Source organism: Aquarana catesbeiana, linkage group LG12, assembly GCF_042186555.1.
Source record: "Aquarana catesbeiana isolate 2022-GZ linkage group LG12, ASM4218655v1, whole genome shotgun sequence".
Lineage (NCBI taxonomy): Eukaryota > Metazoa > Chordata > Amphibia > Anura > Ranidae > Aquarana > Aquarana catesbeiana.
In genome coordinates, this window is record NC_133335.1 from 43,049,392 (window position 1) to 43,063,614 (window position 14,223).

The 14,223-nt window shown below is 43.6% G+C and overlaps 1 protein-coding gene across 2 annotated transcripts in view; it reads right to left on the reverse strand.

Annotated features, from left to right (window-relative positions):
* Nucleotides 1-408: 408 nt before the first annotated feature.
* LOC141114142 (ADP-ribosylation factor 1) overlaps nucleotides 409-14,223 on the reverse strand; it is a 33,364-nt gene continuing 19,549 nt past the window's right edge. For both annotated transcript variants that reach the window (XM_073607650.1, XM_073607651.1), the window contains 4 exons: nucleotides 10,106-10,269; nucleotides 9,904-10,014; nucleotides 6,584-6,708; nucleotides 409-5,734 (listed from right to left, as the gene is read on the reverse strand). In XM_073607650.1, coding sequence (XP_073463751.1) covers nucleotides 5,573-5,734; nucleotides 6,584-6,708; nucleotides 9,904-10,014; nucleotides 10,106-10,253 — 546 coding nt within the window. In that variant the 5' untranslated portion in view covers nucleotides 10,254-10,269 and the 3' untranslated portion in view covers nucleotides 409-5,572. The remainder of the gene's footprint in view (nucleotides 5,735-6,583; nucleotides 6,709-9,903; nucleotides 10,015-10,105; nucleotides 10,270-14,223) is intronic.

Sequence of the window (14,223 nt, forward strand, 5' to 3'; positions counted from 1 at the left end):
TCCATCTTGCTTGTGGGCATGTGAAGCCCACAAGCATTGATTTCCTGGATGGTGTATGCTGTTCATTCACAGTTTGTTCACGCACTGAATCTTGGGAAGCCTGACACTAAGCTCCCAGGAGACAGTGCGGCGCCGGGGAAAGGGAATAAACATGCCTACTCCCATGGGAGGAGAGACAGGAAGTGCCACAATAAAGTATAAAGGTAATTACAGCGATAAAAAAAATTTTCGTGCGGCATTTGAACATCTATGCAATTAACTGAAGGGGGGAAGATTAAGTTAAAAATTTGAGTCGAACCCTGCTTTAAAGTTTGAAAGACCATAAACTGGCCCTTTTAGAAAGTTAGGAGACCTCTGATCTAAAAGAAGAAAAATTATGATTGGCATACAAATGAAGCAACACACAAATTGTTTCAGTACAGAACTTTAATATAGAGCATTTCAGACAAATTACAACATGGTTAGAAAACAAACGAAAAAAGAAAAGTAACTCAATATAGGTCCAATTGTACATCACGTATTTCACTTTCATATGCGTTTTTTACAAGAAAAAAAAAGTTTTGCTTTAAAGCTTAAATGCTCTTTATGCATGAAGATATGAAAACTGTCTCATGTACAGACTCAAGTATATATGTTTTTTTTTTGTATTTTAATTTATAAGAGCTACATCCCAATTCCCCAGTGAAAACAGTTCTAGAGATTCAAACCATGGTTTAAAATAATAAAACCCTTGTTTAAAACAGTGATCACCACACTGCTGCAAAAGCAAAATATGTAAAAAGTTAACCGGCTCCCTAAAGGAAGGTCTGTTTGTGGGATATTAAAGGATGCCAATTTACTAATTAAGGTCTAGGTCAGACGGGTCGCATCTTGTTTTCTTTAAGAGCCACACTGTTCTAAAATCAAGCTAAACTCCGATTGTGGGGTTTAAAATAAATCCGTGCTTTACCATGAAGGGCAAAGCAACAGGTGTGCTTAACTTCTGCTCCCAGTAGCGCATACTCAACTTTACCTTCATGGTCGCTCCATTAAGCTACAGGAGGAGGAAACTGAGCCCAGCGTAAGCCCCAAGTCTTACATGGGGCTAAAAACTGCCTCCCTGAAGTAACAGCACTGGGCCAATCACCAGTGCTGTCACACCAAAGGAATGTGAGAGGCAAATGCTTCACCATAACCAGAAGTATCAGGTATTGGTGGAGACGTAAAGGAGCCCTGTGTAAGTTTTGAGTTGCTCTAGTCAGAGCTCACCAAGGGCTGAGGACTACCTACCCACCCCAAAACGGACAGAACTTGGCCAATCACCATGCACCAGTGCCATCACAGAAAAGGGAAGTTAAATAGGGCACATACTCAATACCCAGAAGCATTATGTATTTTCTTTGCACCTGCCGGGGTAGTGAAGGGAATGTGAGCATGAGCTGGAGAGGGAAGCATTATAGTGGAAGTCCAGACTTTTCCTAACTAGGTTTAAATCTGCAGCCACCCACATTCTAACTTCTATTCTAACTACCCTGTGAAAGGAAGATGTGTTTAGTTACCTATTCTGAAGATGCTCTGATCCAGTCACATGACGGTCAGTGGGTTCAGGGTAGGAAGGAAGACAAAGAATGCCCCATAGTAAGCCTACAAGTGATTCCACCGCACAGGCATTTCAGCCATTGTCGGCCACTGGAGAGATCATGTGACTGGACTGGATCGCTCTAAGAATAGGCAAGTATAAGCATCTTCCTTCTACAAGGTAGTTAGAAAAAGGAGGGTGGGAGCAGGTTTGAGCTTAGTTCGGAAGAGCCAGGACTTCCACTTTAAAAAGTGTTGCTTCTTACTGATTGGGTAAGGGTGTGCTTAAAGGAATGCATACTAGTCTCAAATATTGTCATGCTTCATACCTAGTGCAGTATTTGCCCTATTAAATTATCTGTCTGTATACATTCATGGGTTATGACCCTACCCTTCTATTCTGCTTTCCTCAAACTTCCATGGTCAACTGAACTAAATAGAAAATGACATCACTTAGTTATGGTGGGCACAATGGGGAAGATTTGCTAAAACTGGTGCACACAGAATCTGGTGCAGCTGTGCATAGTAACCAATCAGCTTCTAATGTCAGCTTGTTCAATTAAGCTTTGGCAATAAAACCTGGAAGCTGATTGGTTACTATGCACAGCTGCCCCAGATTATGTGCGCATCAGTTTTAATAAATCCCCCCAATCTGTGAAACCACAGCCACCAATGACATTAGGTCCCTGGCCACTGATGTTGTACATAGACAACCTACTGTACGAATTTCTGAAAAAAGGCACCATGGGAAAAAAGACCAAACAACTTCACACAAACTAAAAAACACACACCTAACAAATATAAATTATTACACCAAGGTTTACTTAGATTAACTTCAACCCCATACACAGCACTGATTTCAGAACGCTGCGGCTAAAGGACGTTTTCACAAAGCAAACACCTGTGTGTTTAGGCTCAGGAGGGGACCGTCATTCCCCAACTCATCTGCCACGCCAAATCCAAGATCCATTGAATGAAGGTTGAGCATAACTGCCCTGGAAACTAGAATGTGACACAAAGTTAGGAACAGCTGCTTCAACCACAGCCTAATCACCCGGGTGTTCTGTTTCCCGACACATCTTTTTAAAGAAAAGACCAAAAGCACCCATCAACTTTCACCTTTGCGTTGCTGGTGTTCAGACCTTGTTACACAGGGTACAGAGAGCTGCAAAAAGATAGGAATTTATTAACTTTTTACAACCTGCAGTCGTGCCTAAGCACACACAAAACTGGACTACACCCCCCCCTCCCACTTTTGGGAATCGAAATCACTATTTCCCTGATTAAATATATTTAAATTTTTGTTTTTAACAAAGCCATTTTATTTTAATACTTCAGTGAACTGTCAAAAGATTTACAAAATTATATATTTATATATTTAATGAATCCGCCTACATTCGTAATACATCCAGACTATGCAGTGTTCAATGTCCTCGAGACCTGAGCGCTTTGTATGGCAGGACACACCAAGGTCCACAAGCACGGCTAATGGACCTGGCCCCAGGCCACGCGTTTTGCCAGTTTGAACCAAAATTACCTGCAGTGTCTGCAATCTAGACAGCCTTCTGTAAGAAGTGTTCCCTTTCACCTGTACACCCCTCCCCTCCCATTGTTTCATTATTAAATGTCCGAGCATCGGGCCCTTTGGATGAGAAAGACAAAGGGGGCCGGGGACCGCAACACAGATGAGTTGGGTTTAATATATGGATGAAGTTAGTAAATTAGAATATGCATGTTCCTTCCAGATATGGAATAAGCCATACCAAAATATATGCTTCAGAGTGGGAGCAGACATCTCAAGAGCCTATGTAAGCCAGACTGGCGATGTCACATGCATGTATGACTGAGGGGGGCACATTCTATTCAGATATCTGCCAATAAATTAAAATTGCAATGGCTGCAACAGGTGTGCATGTAAACACAGTGCTGAAAATAGGCTGAGGTATTCAGGGAAAAAAAAAATAGAAATAAACCTGCAGTGCATGTCGTCTCACAAAGATATGTTTGTTAATTACTTTCCAGTCAAGTGTCCCCTCTGCATGTCATGACTCCAGTGTGGCTTTTTACAGTTCGCATAGACGTTATACAGCAGAAGTATTATCAACTAGACCTGATCAGATGGTGACCACAAATTAAAGCTGAAATCTTGGCTAAACAAATATATTAAATACAAGTAATGTGTGCATTTGTACTTGAATATGATGTGCTGTGCTTTGTGTACTTCCTTGAAATCTGTGCAGTAATCCAGCATGAAAACTCCTGGACTTTCCCTCTCTGCAGGAATTTCCTGTATTGCAGACCACTCTTCTTGTGCAGGGTGACTGGTCTTGTATCCGCCCCCTGCTGTAGTGGGTGGGCCTTCTGGGCCCCTCCCACAGCACAGGTAAGGTGCAGCACAGGCAAGTCATCATGGTATGCAAAAGCATTTGGTGCTCACAAAGTAGATTCAAACTCTTCAAGGAATATATCTGAGCGAAATAATTTTTGCCGAGAGGTCAGCTTTATTGCACATGGAAATTCAGAACATAAAAAAGCAGCTCTGTCCAGGCAATATTAAAGTAAAACATGTGATCATCACAGTCTAATTAGACAATCATGGTAAAATTTTTCAATCACACGTTTATATGAATCCATCTTGTTTTACCTGCAGTACAAACACCAGTCCAGGGAGTGCAAAGAAGTTCTGGAATCGAATTAATGACTACATATGTTTCAATATACATTATACCCAATCCACAAAGTTATGCCAACACATGCTATTAAGCCCCTTTTGCTTAAAATGAGACCCAGAACCCCTACTGATTAGCAATACAAAGTAAAACATTCATAGCTACTGTCCTTTCGTTTACTTGCAGATGTCCTATTATGAGAAACTACAATGATTTAGTCACAAAGTAACCCTAAAACGCCTATTATCTTATTTCTGCATGCAGTATTATCTTATGAACTACCGTCACTGTTTAGCTACTAGACAACATGTTTTAAATGGCAAGGTAGGGCATTATATGGATTACTTTCAATTTTGAATCAGATTAAAAGGTCTAATTCCAATACATATTTCCCATTATGGGAAAGTACACTAGAAGGCTCATTTTCGGGAAGGTCTGAACCAACTGTCTGTATCACCTCCCCCATCCTTTCTTCAGACCAATAATGCATGAGGTCCAAAGTTCTTTTTAAGGCCAGCAACTCGCCGATTTAAAAACTCCACAAGGTTCCATTATGTCAATGAGTATGAAGCAAGTTTAGTTGAAATTGTACTAACTACTGCTTCCCTGATCCATAGATCAGCAGTTTCAAAATGCAAATCGGAAATGCATTTTACTTGCCATGTCTTCCTCTAAAGCAGGGATATGCAATTAACGGACCTCCAACTGTTGCAGAACTAGAAGTCCCATGAGGCATAACAAGACTGACAGCCAAAGCATGAAACCCAGAGGGGGCAGAGGCATGATGGGACTTGTAGGTTTGCAACAGCTGTAGGTCCACGAATTGCATATCCTTGCTCTAAAGTTTACTAGACCCAAAAGGAGCCAGACTTTTTCCAGATTGGCTCAATGCAGGTGCACAGCTATGGATCAGGATCACAAAATTATGTGCAACACTCATCCATATTGGATCTTTCTGGAGTTCTTTAACCAGCTTCATTACGATAATGGCGACTTGGCCCACACCAGTATAGGATGTTGCCCAGGAGCCCATTTACAGTCACTACTAATTGAGTGGTTGGAGAATGGAGTTAGGGGTAAGCTGTACACAGGCTGTTGGAAGTGGTGGGTAGTGTTGTGTTCAGAAGGGGTTAATACTGCAAAGCACGTATAAGGCACAGTGTGAGATTGCTGCTCCCACTCGCACAGGCGTGCACACACACATTTATAAACACAGATGTGCGTAGAAATGACATGCCTGCCTGCGAGGCAGCAGAGGCGCTGGCCAGCTCTGCCAAGATGTTGAACAGGATGGGAGTTGGGTGGAAGAGGGGCGGAGAGAGGGTAAGGTTTCACTGTGAAAGGGATCAGTTCTTGTTCTTCAGCTGGTTGGACAGCCAGTCCAAGCCCTCGTACAGACCATCACCACTGGTCGCGCAGGTTGCCTGAATGTACCAATTCCTCTGACGCAGGGAATGCAGGCCCAATTTGTCTGTGATTTCTGCAGCATTCATGGCATTGGGGAGATCCTAGATTGAACAAGAAAGCATGTCAAATATATGCGGTACATCAAAGCTTTTAATTTCATTTGCTCCCAAGAAAACGCTTACGATATATCAGACGTAAAAAATTTTATTTACACAACATACAGGATCTTATCATGCCTGACTAATACATCCACTTGCTCTCAGTCAAGTTCATGCAGTGCAGACTACAAGTAGCATCACCTAATGCAGTGCAGCTGCCTGTACACCATCATTCCTCCCACCAAGGAAATCGCTACTCTGACGACTACTCTACTTCAGGCAGCAAATCACCACAGACATTGCTGGAGACCCCAAAACTGACAGTTATGAACACGAGGCTCCCGTCACACCTGTGCGACTTTGAAATGCAACTTTGGATGGGTGCGACTTGGATGTGACTTGCTGTCCCTCTGCAAAGTCAGAGCCACTGTTGCTCGTTAAACATTCAGGTATGACTTTCATGCAACTTTTGAGGGCCAACATTGAAGTCTATGGTAGTGCATGAATGACTTAAGTTGTACATATATGAATGATTATCACTGGGAAACATGGGGTATGACCTGTCATGGGACTGATGTCGAAAGTCGCATGACAAGTCGCACAAGTGTGAATGGGGTGTAAGACATACACTGCCATCAAGTACTGGCGCCAGTGGTCTGTAGAGATAAATGATTAAGTGGGAAACAAATCTACGAGTAACCTGGATATAGACACTTAAAATAAAAAGTAAGCCAGTCAGTTGAGACACTGGAAGATGGATGATAGAGTGACTACAGCTAACAACCTCAATAGCATGAGACCTCTATGCAGACATAATACGACACTATAGGAACGAATAAGGATAAAAATTACCTGCTTGTTCGCAAACACTAGAAGTACAGCGTCCCGCAACTCATCTTCTGCCAACATCCTTGATAACTCCTCTCTGGCTTCATTAACTCTCTCTCGGTCATTACTATCAACCACAAAAATGAGACCTGCATAGAAGAACTCCAGATTAACAATGACTTCTTACGAACCAAGCTCAAAGCACCATTTTTTCTACAAAATTTAGAACCCTCAAACGAATATGAAATATACATATATAATTTTACACACACCAGTTGCAGCGATACCTCACAAGTGGTTCAAACGCTGTTTAATTATGCAAGCGCAACCTACGTATGCGTTCCGTTCTGCGTGTGAGCACAAGGGGACTGGGGCACTTAAAAAAATTCCTATTAAAAACTGAGCACGCCGCCCCATGGCTATAAAAGAAACATCAGGGAGCAGGAGCTAGTGTTGGGAGAAGACATTACCAGAGAAAGACGACACGGAGGACATTCTTCATTTTTAATAAACGACTGTCAAAAACCTGTGTACAGTTTTTATTTATTTTAAAAACTTTTTGGGGTGAATGAGTAGAGGTTCAATGTACCCCATTACTCATTCACATAGGGAGGGGCTGGATCTGGGGACTTAAAGGGGGCTTCCAGATTCAGATAAGCCCCCTGCCTGCAGACCCCCACAACCACTGCCCAGGGTTGTGGGGAAGAGGCACCCTTTGCCTTAAAGCACCCGCACACACCCCCCTTTCCTGACCTACTGGGCTGCATGCTCGGATAAGGGTCTGCTACGGCTTTGAATTCGTGCAAGTTCAATTTCAAAGCCGCATTTTAGTACTACTTCGGGGCGGCTTGAAAGACATCTGTGTGGGTTCATGCACAGATGTCTATTGAAATCGCCCTTGAAAACGCCAATAGTAGCGCAGGAACGACTTTTGGAAATCAGTGCGGTGCTGCAAAGTCTGCGTCGCATCGATTGGGATGCTGCTATTGCTGGCAATAGGCTCCGATTTGACCTCTGACCAATGTGAACGGGGGCTTATTGTCAAAGCTTAAAGGGTAAATTCACCTTAATAGAAAAATCTGCAAGGTGAACTTACACTGAATAGCCTCCTCGTCTTGCTGACCTAGAGCCCAGCGATCACACGCTAGGAGACCGCGTATAGCCGCCTCCCCAGTCCAGGGCTTAGAAATCCCCTCAGCTTAATCTCTTAAAAGTACCTCATAAGCAGGAACGTATAGGAGCATGGCAATTGGGTAGCACCAACCAATCAGAACCCGTGTAGCCCGTTGTGTCACCGCAGGCAAAGAGAAAGCCGCAGGGGATTTCAAAGCACCGGACCGGTAAAGCGGCTATACGATCTGTCAGAACGGGTGCTCACCGGACTACAGGTTAGCAGGACCAAGTGCAATGGGAAGGGGGTCCAGTGTAAGTTCACCTTACAGATTTTCTGTAAAGGTGAACTTACACTTTAAACAAGCTGATTAGTTACTCTGCACAGCTGCACCAGATTCTGTGTGCACCAGTTTTAGTAAATCTCCCGAATGCCGTCATTTCTTGAAAGGTCCTTCTTTACAATTCTTTTTTTGTATTTATACACAGTTGTCCTTTCACTCACAACTATGCTTGCTATTACTCCAGCCTCTGGTCTTGTAAAATTTGCCTACACAAGGGATGTTAAAGTGAGTCTCCATGTAATTACATCATTAGTAGGTGTTGCGGGCATGACGTCTCAGACTCCCGTTCTGCCCTGCACACTCAGTGCTTCATTTAAGTGACAGGCCAGGACATTCCTGGTCACAAACAACCACTGTGCCTGTATCAGATTTACAGGTGCTGTGTGACTCCATCACTGTAGCAGGAACTGGAATCTATGCGGAGGGAGTGCAAGCATGACTTTCTTACCTCTACATTAATTCCCAATGCATAAATGGGAAATGTAGTATAAAAAAAAAAAAAGTGGCCCATAAAACAATAAAAAAAAATCCCCATCACAACACAGGAACTGAATCTTGTACTTCCAATATCCATTGCTTTGACCCAATAGAAGGAAAAGTAGTATTGGTAAGATTTTTTTTTTTTTTTTTTGAAGTTCAGCCTTAAAGTGAAGGCTCGTTTTTTTCCCTATAAAAATAACAAACACGTTATACTTACCTGCTCTGTTGCAAAGGATTTGCACAGAGTGGCCCAGATCCTCCTCTTCTTGGGTCCCTCTTCTGTGTTCCTGGCCACTGCTTCCTGTTCAGTGTCCCCACAGTAAGCAGCATGCTATGGGGGAACCCAAGCCGAGTCACAGCTCCCTGTGTCCATTCAGACACGGAAGCCCGACCCCTTCCCCTTTCTCCCCTGACTGGCAGTGGAGCCACTGCTGCGCCTCAGCCAATCAATCTCGGATGGGTGAGTAGGGCTGGGGGAAAAAAAAAATCGATTTAAATCTTGAATCGAGTTGAGAGATCAAATCTATTCAAAATTTAAGCAAATCGTTTTTTTTTAGATTTTTTTTTTCACCGCGCCAGTCCTGAGGAGCTGCGGGCAGGAGTTTTTAGGTGAGGCCGTACGCCGTGGACTAGGCCGAAGCCTCGCCCAAAAAACCCTGCCCGCAGCTCCTCAGGACCGGAGCGGTGTCAAAAAAAAAAAAAAACAAACAAAAAACAACTCGATTTGAATCGTGAAACGAGTTTTTTTTAAAGAAAATCTCAGTTTTGTTTTTTTTTTGTAAATCTCCCAGACCTACGGCTGAGACACTCCTGGACATCACTGGACAGAGAGGGACCTCAGGTAAGTGTTAAGGGGGCTGCTGCACACAGAAGGCTTTTATTTTAATGCATAGAATGCATTAAGATAAAATAAAAACCTTCTGCCTTTACAACCCCTTTAAAATGTAGCAAATCAGGGAAAAAAAACAAAACAAAACCACACACTTTTGCATACCCAATGCCCAATTAGAAGCAGCAGACCACCTCCACCCATGTGTCTTTGCCCAGGAGTTTGTTCGGCATTTAATGCTTCTGATTAAAATTGATTGTTTCACAAAGGGCATAGAAGCAAGCAGCAGAAGTGTTTCATACATAAAACTGCACAATGGAAAACAAGTGGGCACCGATAAATCAGCAGCAGCACAATCTCCACTGTAACATATCAATAATGAATTGTCTCATACTGTTGCTCAGGTTGAAGCTTGCTTTAAATTGAGTGACACATATATACAGGGTACACACACTGAAGACAAAACTAGTTAAAGCTTGTAGATGGGAACAAAGGCACCTGGAAGATATCTGCAAGCCTAGGGAAATCAATGCTGCTAAGCCTGGTGGGAAGTAACACAGTACTACCCCAAAGATACCCACCCTGAGTGTTCTGGAAATAGTGACGCCACAGAGGCCGGATTTTGTCCTGACCGCCAACGTCCCAGACAGTAAAGCTGATGTTCTTGTATTCTACGGTCTCAACATTAAAACCTGAAAAGCACCAAAAAAGTCATGTCAGAACGAACAATGGTGTTAGACATCGGTCAAAAAATTCACAAAATGATAGATAGACATAGCTTACCTATGGTGGGGATGGTGGTCACTATCTCACCCAACTTCAGCTTATACAGGATGGTGGTCTTTCCGGCAGCATCCAAGCCCACCATGAGTATTCTCATCTCTTTTTTGCCAAAGAGGCCTTTAAACAGACTTGCAAACATGTTCCCCATTGTAGTGTCTTTTTATCTGATAAAAAAAAAAAAAAAAAAAAAAAAAAAAAAAAAGCAGCAGGTAAGAATGGAGATGAAAAATGTAACAGCTTCATATGCAAGCTCAAACCACAGTCTTTCCTGAGCACGAGGGAATCCCGTGATATTGCTTTACACATATATGTATATAATGATTGATTTATATTAATAGCACATCATAAGAAGCACTATAGTACAAGTGAAATCAATATCTGCATAAATATGTAGATATCTCCCCATATACAGCCCTGTAAAAGCAAGCAATGCTCAAAACCAGAAACACAAGCTACCATTATCATTAAAGTGAACCTGTCACAAGTTTGCATTAACCTCTTGGCCCTGGCAGCACGCAAATATGCAGGTGGGACTTGGTGCCAAGCGGCCACATATTTACATGAATTGGTGCAAACAGAGCTGTGCCAGGAGCGGGCACCCTATGTGCTCCCGGCACAGTCCGGCAGCTAACGGAAAGTTCTCGATCACTCCGTGCGTTCGGGAACTTTTCGTTCATGTGACACCCACAATATAAGCAATCACATGATCATAAACCACGCCCAGCCTCCTGGCATCCCAATCATCTTAAAGGGCCAGGGGGCACCAGCGCCAAGAGGTTAATAAATTCCTGTCGTAGAATACAGAGAAACAGTATTTTTCAGAAAAGCTGTGACTGAGCACCAGTCCAGTGCTAAGATGTCACTAGTGTGCTGCAGGCAGGAGGAAGCATTTCCTCAGTCTCCTTCCCTCTAGTTATCAGGCTGTACATAGTCATTTTGTAGCAAGTCACAAGAGCAGTCTGGATTTATATGACGTCTCATCCGTCTGGGTAGTAGATACTGCCCCTGAACAAAGGATGGCTTTGTCGTTGGCTTTTGTACTGTGATCTCCGAGTGGTAATCATTACATATTACCAAGTAATGCTTCTAACATGAAAAAATAGATACTTGGTCTACTTTAGGGGCTGGTTCACACTTCCTGCATGGTAAAACACTACACAGTTCTGGCTGGCAGTGCTTCTGGCTTTTAAAAGCACCATTTTAAAGCGGAGTTTCACCCAAAAATGGAACTTCCGCCCATTTGTCCCCCCCCCCCCCCCCCGTGCCACATTTGGCACCTGTGGGGGGTAGGGAGCGAATACCTTTCCCCACTTCTGGGAGACTGGGCCGTGGCAAATTAGGTCAGCAGCTTGGCTCCCCTCTCCTCCCGCCGCCGGGCCAGTAGGAGAGCACAGTGGTGCCTCGTGCATGCGCAGTAAGGACCCGGCATGAAGCCGTAATGCTTCACTACCAGGTTCCCTTACCAGCAATGGAGGTAGCAGCACCTGACAGCTGTTGGAAACCTCAGCTGCAGTGCCGACATCGCTGGACTCCAGGACAGGCAAGTGTCCTATTAAAAGTCAGCTGCACTATGTGTAGCTGCTGGCTTTTAATTCTTGCAGCGGTGGGCGGACCTCCGCTTTAACTTTATTGAAATGCCACAGTGTGACATTCATTCAATTTCTACGCACTGCAGCTGAATGAAATGGTGTAGTTGCTGGCGAGCTGCGGTGCGGGACGCAAAAATGCAGAAACGCTGTAGATGTCCACACCACGGCTCACCCAAAGGCTGCGTTGAAGGGTTTCCTGTGTGCCATTGTACTGATTGGTATTTTTTTTCAGTTCAGAAAACCGCCGATCTCTGCACAAAGTGTGAACGAGCCCCTAAGCCATCTACGGCCTCCCTTTGGCAAGTCCATCAAGTCATATATCAAATCAATTATTATAACAAATCTCCATGCAATGCATTTTTTTGCTAGTTAAGTAATAAAAAAAAGCCATTTATGAAGTAGTAAATGTAAACTGTCATTTAAAAGAAAACAAAAATGCTCTTTTATGGCACTAAGCACGATAAAACCTCATCCCATGCTTATTTTACAAGGACAGTTTCCTTGGTCAGATAACAAATGTCCTTCACTGTCCATTACAACAGAGGAAGATTCAGCGTAAGAAGGAAAGGAATGGTTGTCATGGCAACTTCAGACATCTGACAGCACAGTACGTTGGTGCACCGACTAACAGGAACAAGGGGGTGGATGGAACATAAAGCTTGTATACAGAACAGAAGCTACATAGCTAACGCTTAATGTTACATCAGCACAAAGGGTCAGGGACAGAGAAGGTCGATAGAACGTGTACATCTCTGCACCAACATCTAAGATGTACTAAAGAGCCAGTAAAAAACACAATGTGTTATCATACCTAAAATGGTTGTCACAGTAACACCAACCAGATATACAAAAAGATCTCCTACATGCACAAGGCGACAAATACTACACATAGAAAACAAAAAAAAAAAAAGGAGGGGATGGAGTTTACCTGTTTAGGACCCCTCTGTATACAAAACGGAGGAATTCTCCTAAGGCTCCATCCACACCTAGGCGATTTGAATCGGGCGGAGGCACCGCACATAGCAGCAAAACGTGGGACGCGTTTGCAACGATATTACTTCCTCCTAATGGCACACCAATCGCGGTACGATTTTGCCGCTATAATCGCACTGCAATCGCAGCAAAATTACAACGCGCAAAGCTCAAGGAGCTTCTTTTGGGCGACAGTGTCACAATTTGCCGCGATTGCAGTGTAGTAAGGGCATTACAAATGCGTCATGCCACGATTTGGAGCGATTCAAATCGCCTAGGTGTGAATGGAGCCTAACAGCACTCACATATGGTCAGGGAGACAGATGCAAATGCAGGTTCCACTGCCACCTGTCTGCCAAATCTGGTTTTACGACAAACCCATTAAAGTGGAATTAAACTCGCTTCAAATAATGCTGACCGGTTGGGTTTTCATGACAGAAGAGACCCTATAGGTCGCTTCCGTTATAAACGCTTTTCCCTGCCTGTCAACTAATGTACACTGAGCTGCGCATGCACAGCGCCACTGTACACCTGTGAACATTCGTGGGAATGACATCGCAACCTGGCTATTGAAGGGATCCAACAGACAGAACCCAGAAGGAAGATGGGGAGAAGATGGCAGTGCCCCTGGCCAACAGCAGACAGAGCATCATTTACCAGGCATGGCGATGCATACTAGCACATTATGGCATAAACCTCCTGGTGGCCCATAAAATAATTTAGGAGTAAGTGAGGGTTATAAGCCCTGTTCTTTTGTTCCCCATTGGGGACATTTCCCCCTCACTTCCTGTCCCCTAGCCAAAACATGAAATGAGAAGAAATCCCTTCAAAATGAAGGAATCCCTGGTTGTCACCAGAACTAGTGTGCCCCTTGGATGATTTCCCCTCTATTCCTGCTCTGACAACTCAAAATTCTCTCACTTTCACCCTGATGACTCTTGGTGAGAATGGTAAACAGGAGGGTGAAACGCCCTTATCGGGCACAGACAGCGATAAAAACCTGACAGGTGTTTTAATTCTTCTCTGAAACAAAAATTGCCTTTAGCTATAAATTTACAGCTGAACTAGGGGCATACTGCTATTAGTTCCCTTGTTTTTTTTAAATAAATAAACCCTGATCTGATCATCCAGAGGGTCAAATGTAGCAGATGAAGCCCTCATTCACACCGAAGGCTGGTTTCAAAATGTTCAACTGAACTTGTACAATTTTAAACCAGTATTTCAGTGCGAGTTCAGGGACGATTTGAAAGACATCTGTGCGGGTTTATGTACAGATGACTATTAAAATCGCGCCTGAAGTCGCCAAAAAGTAGTGCAGGAACTACTTTTGAAAATCGGTGCAGCACACCAAAGTTGGTGTCGCACCAATTGGGAAAATAGACTGCAATTTGCCATGGGACTTGACATGTCAAATCGCACCGATGTGAACGAGGGCAAAACCTACATCTAGACCAACCTTTTAAAAGGCACCTGACCCTAGGGTGTCTTCTGGGTTCTTCCTGGGTGCCTTGGCAAAATATCTAATAATTGCTCCAACCAGCGGGTGGATCAAGATTT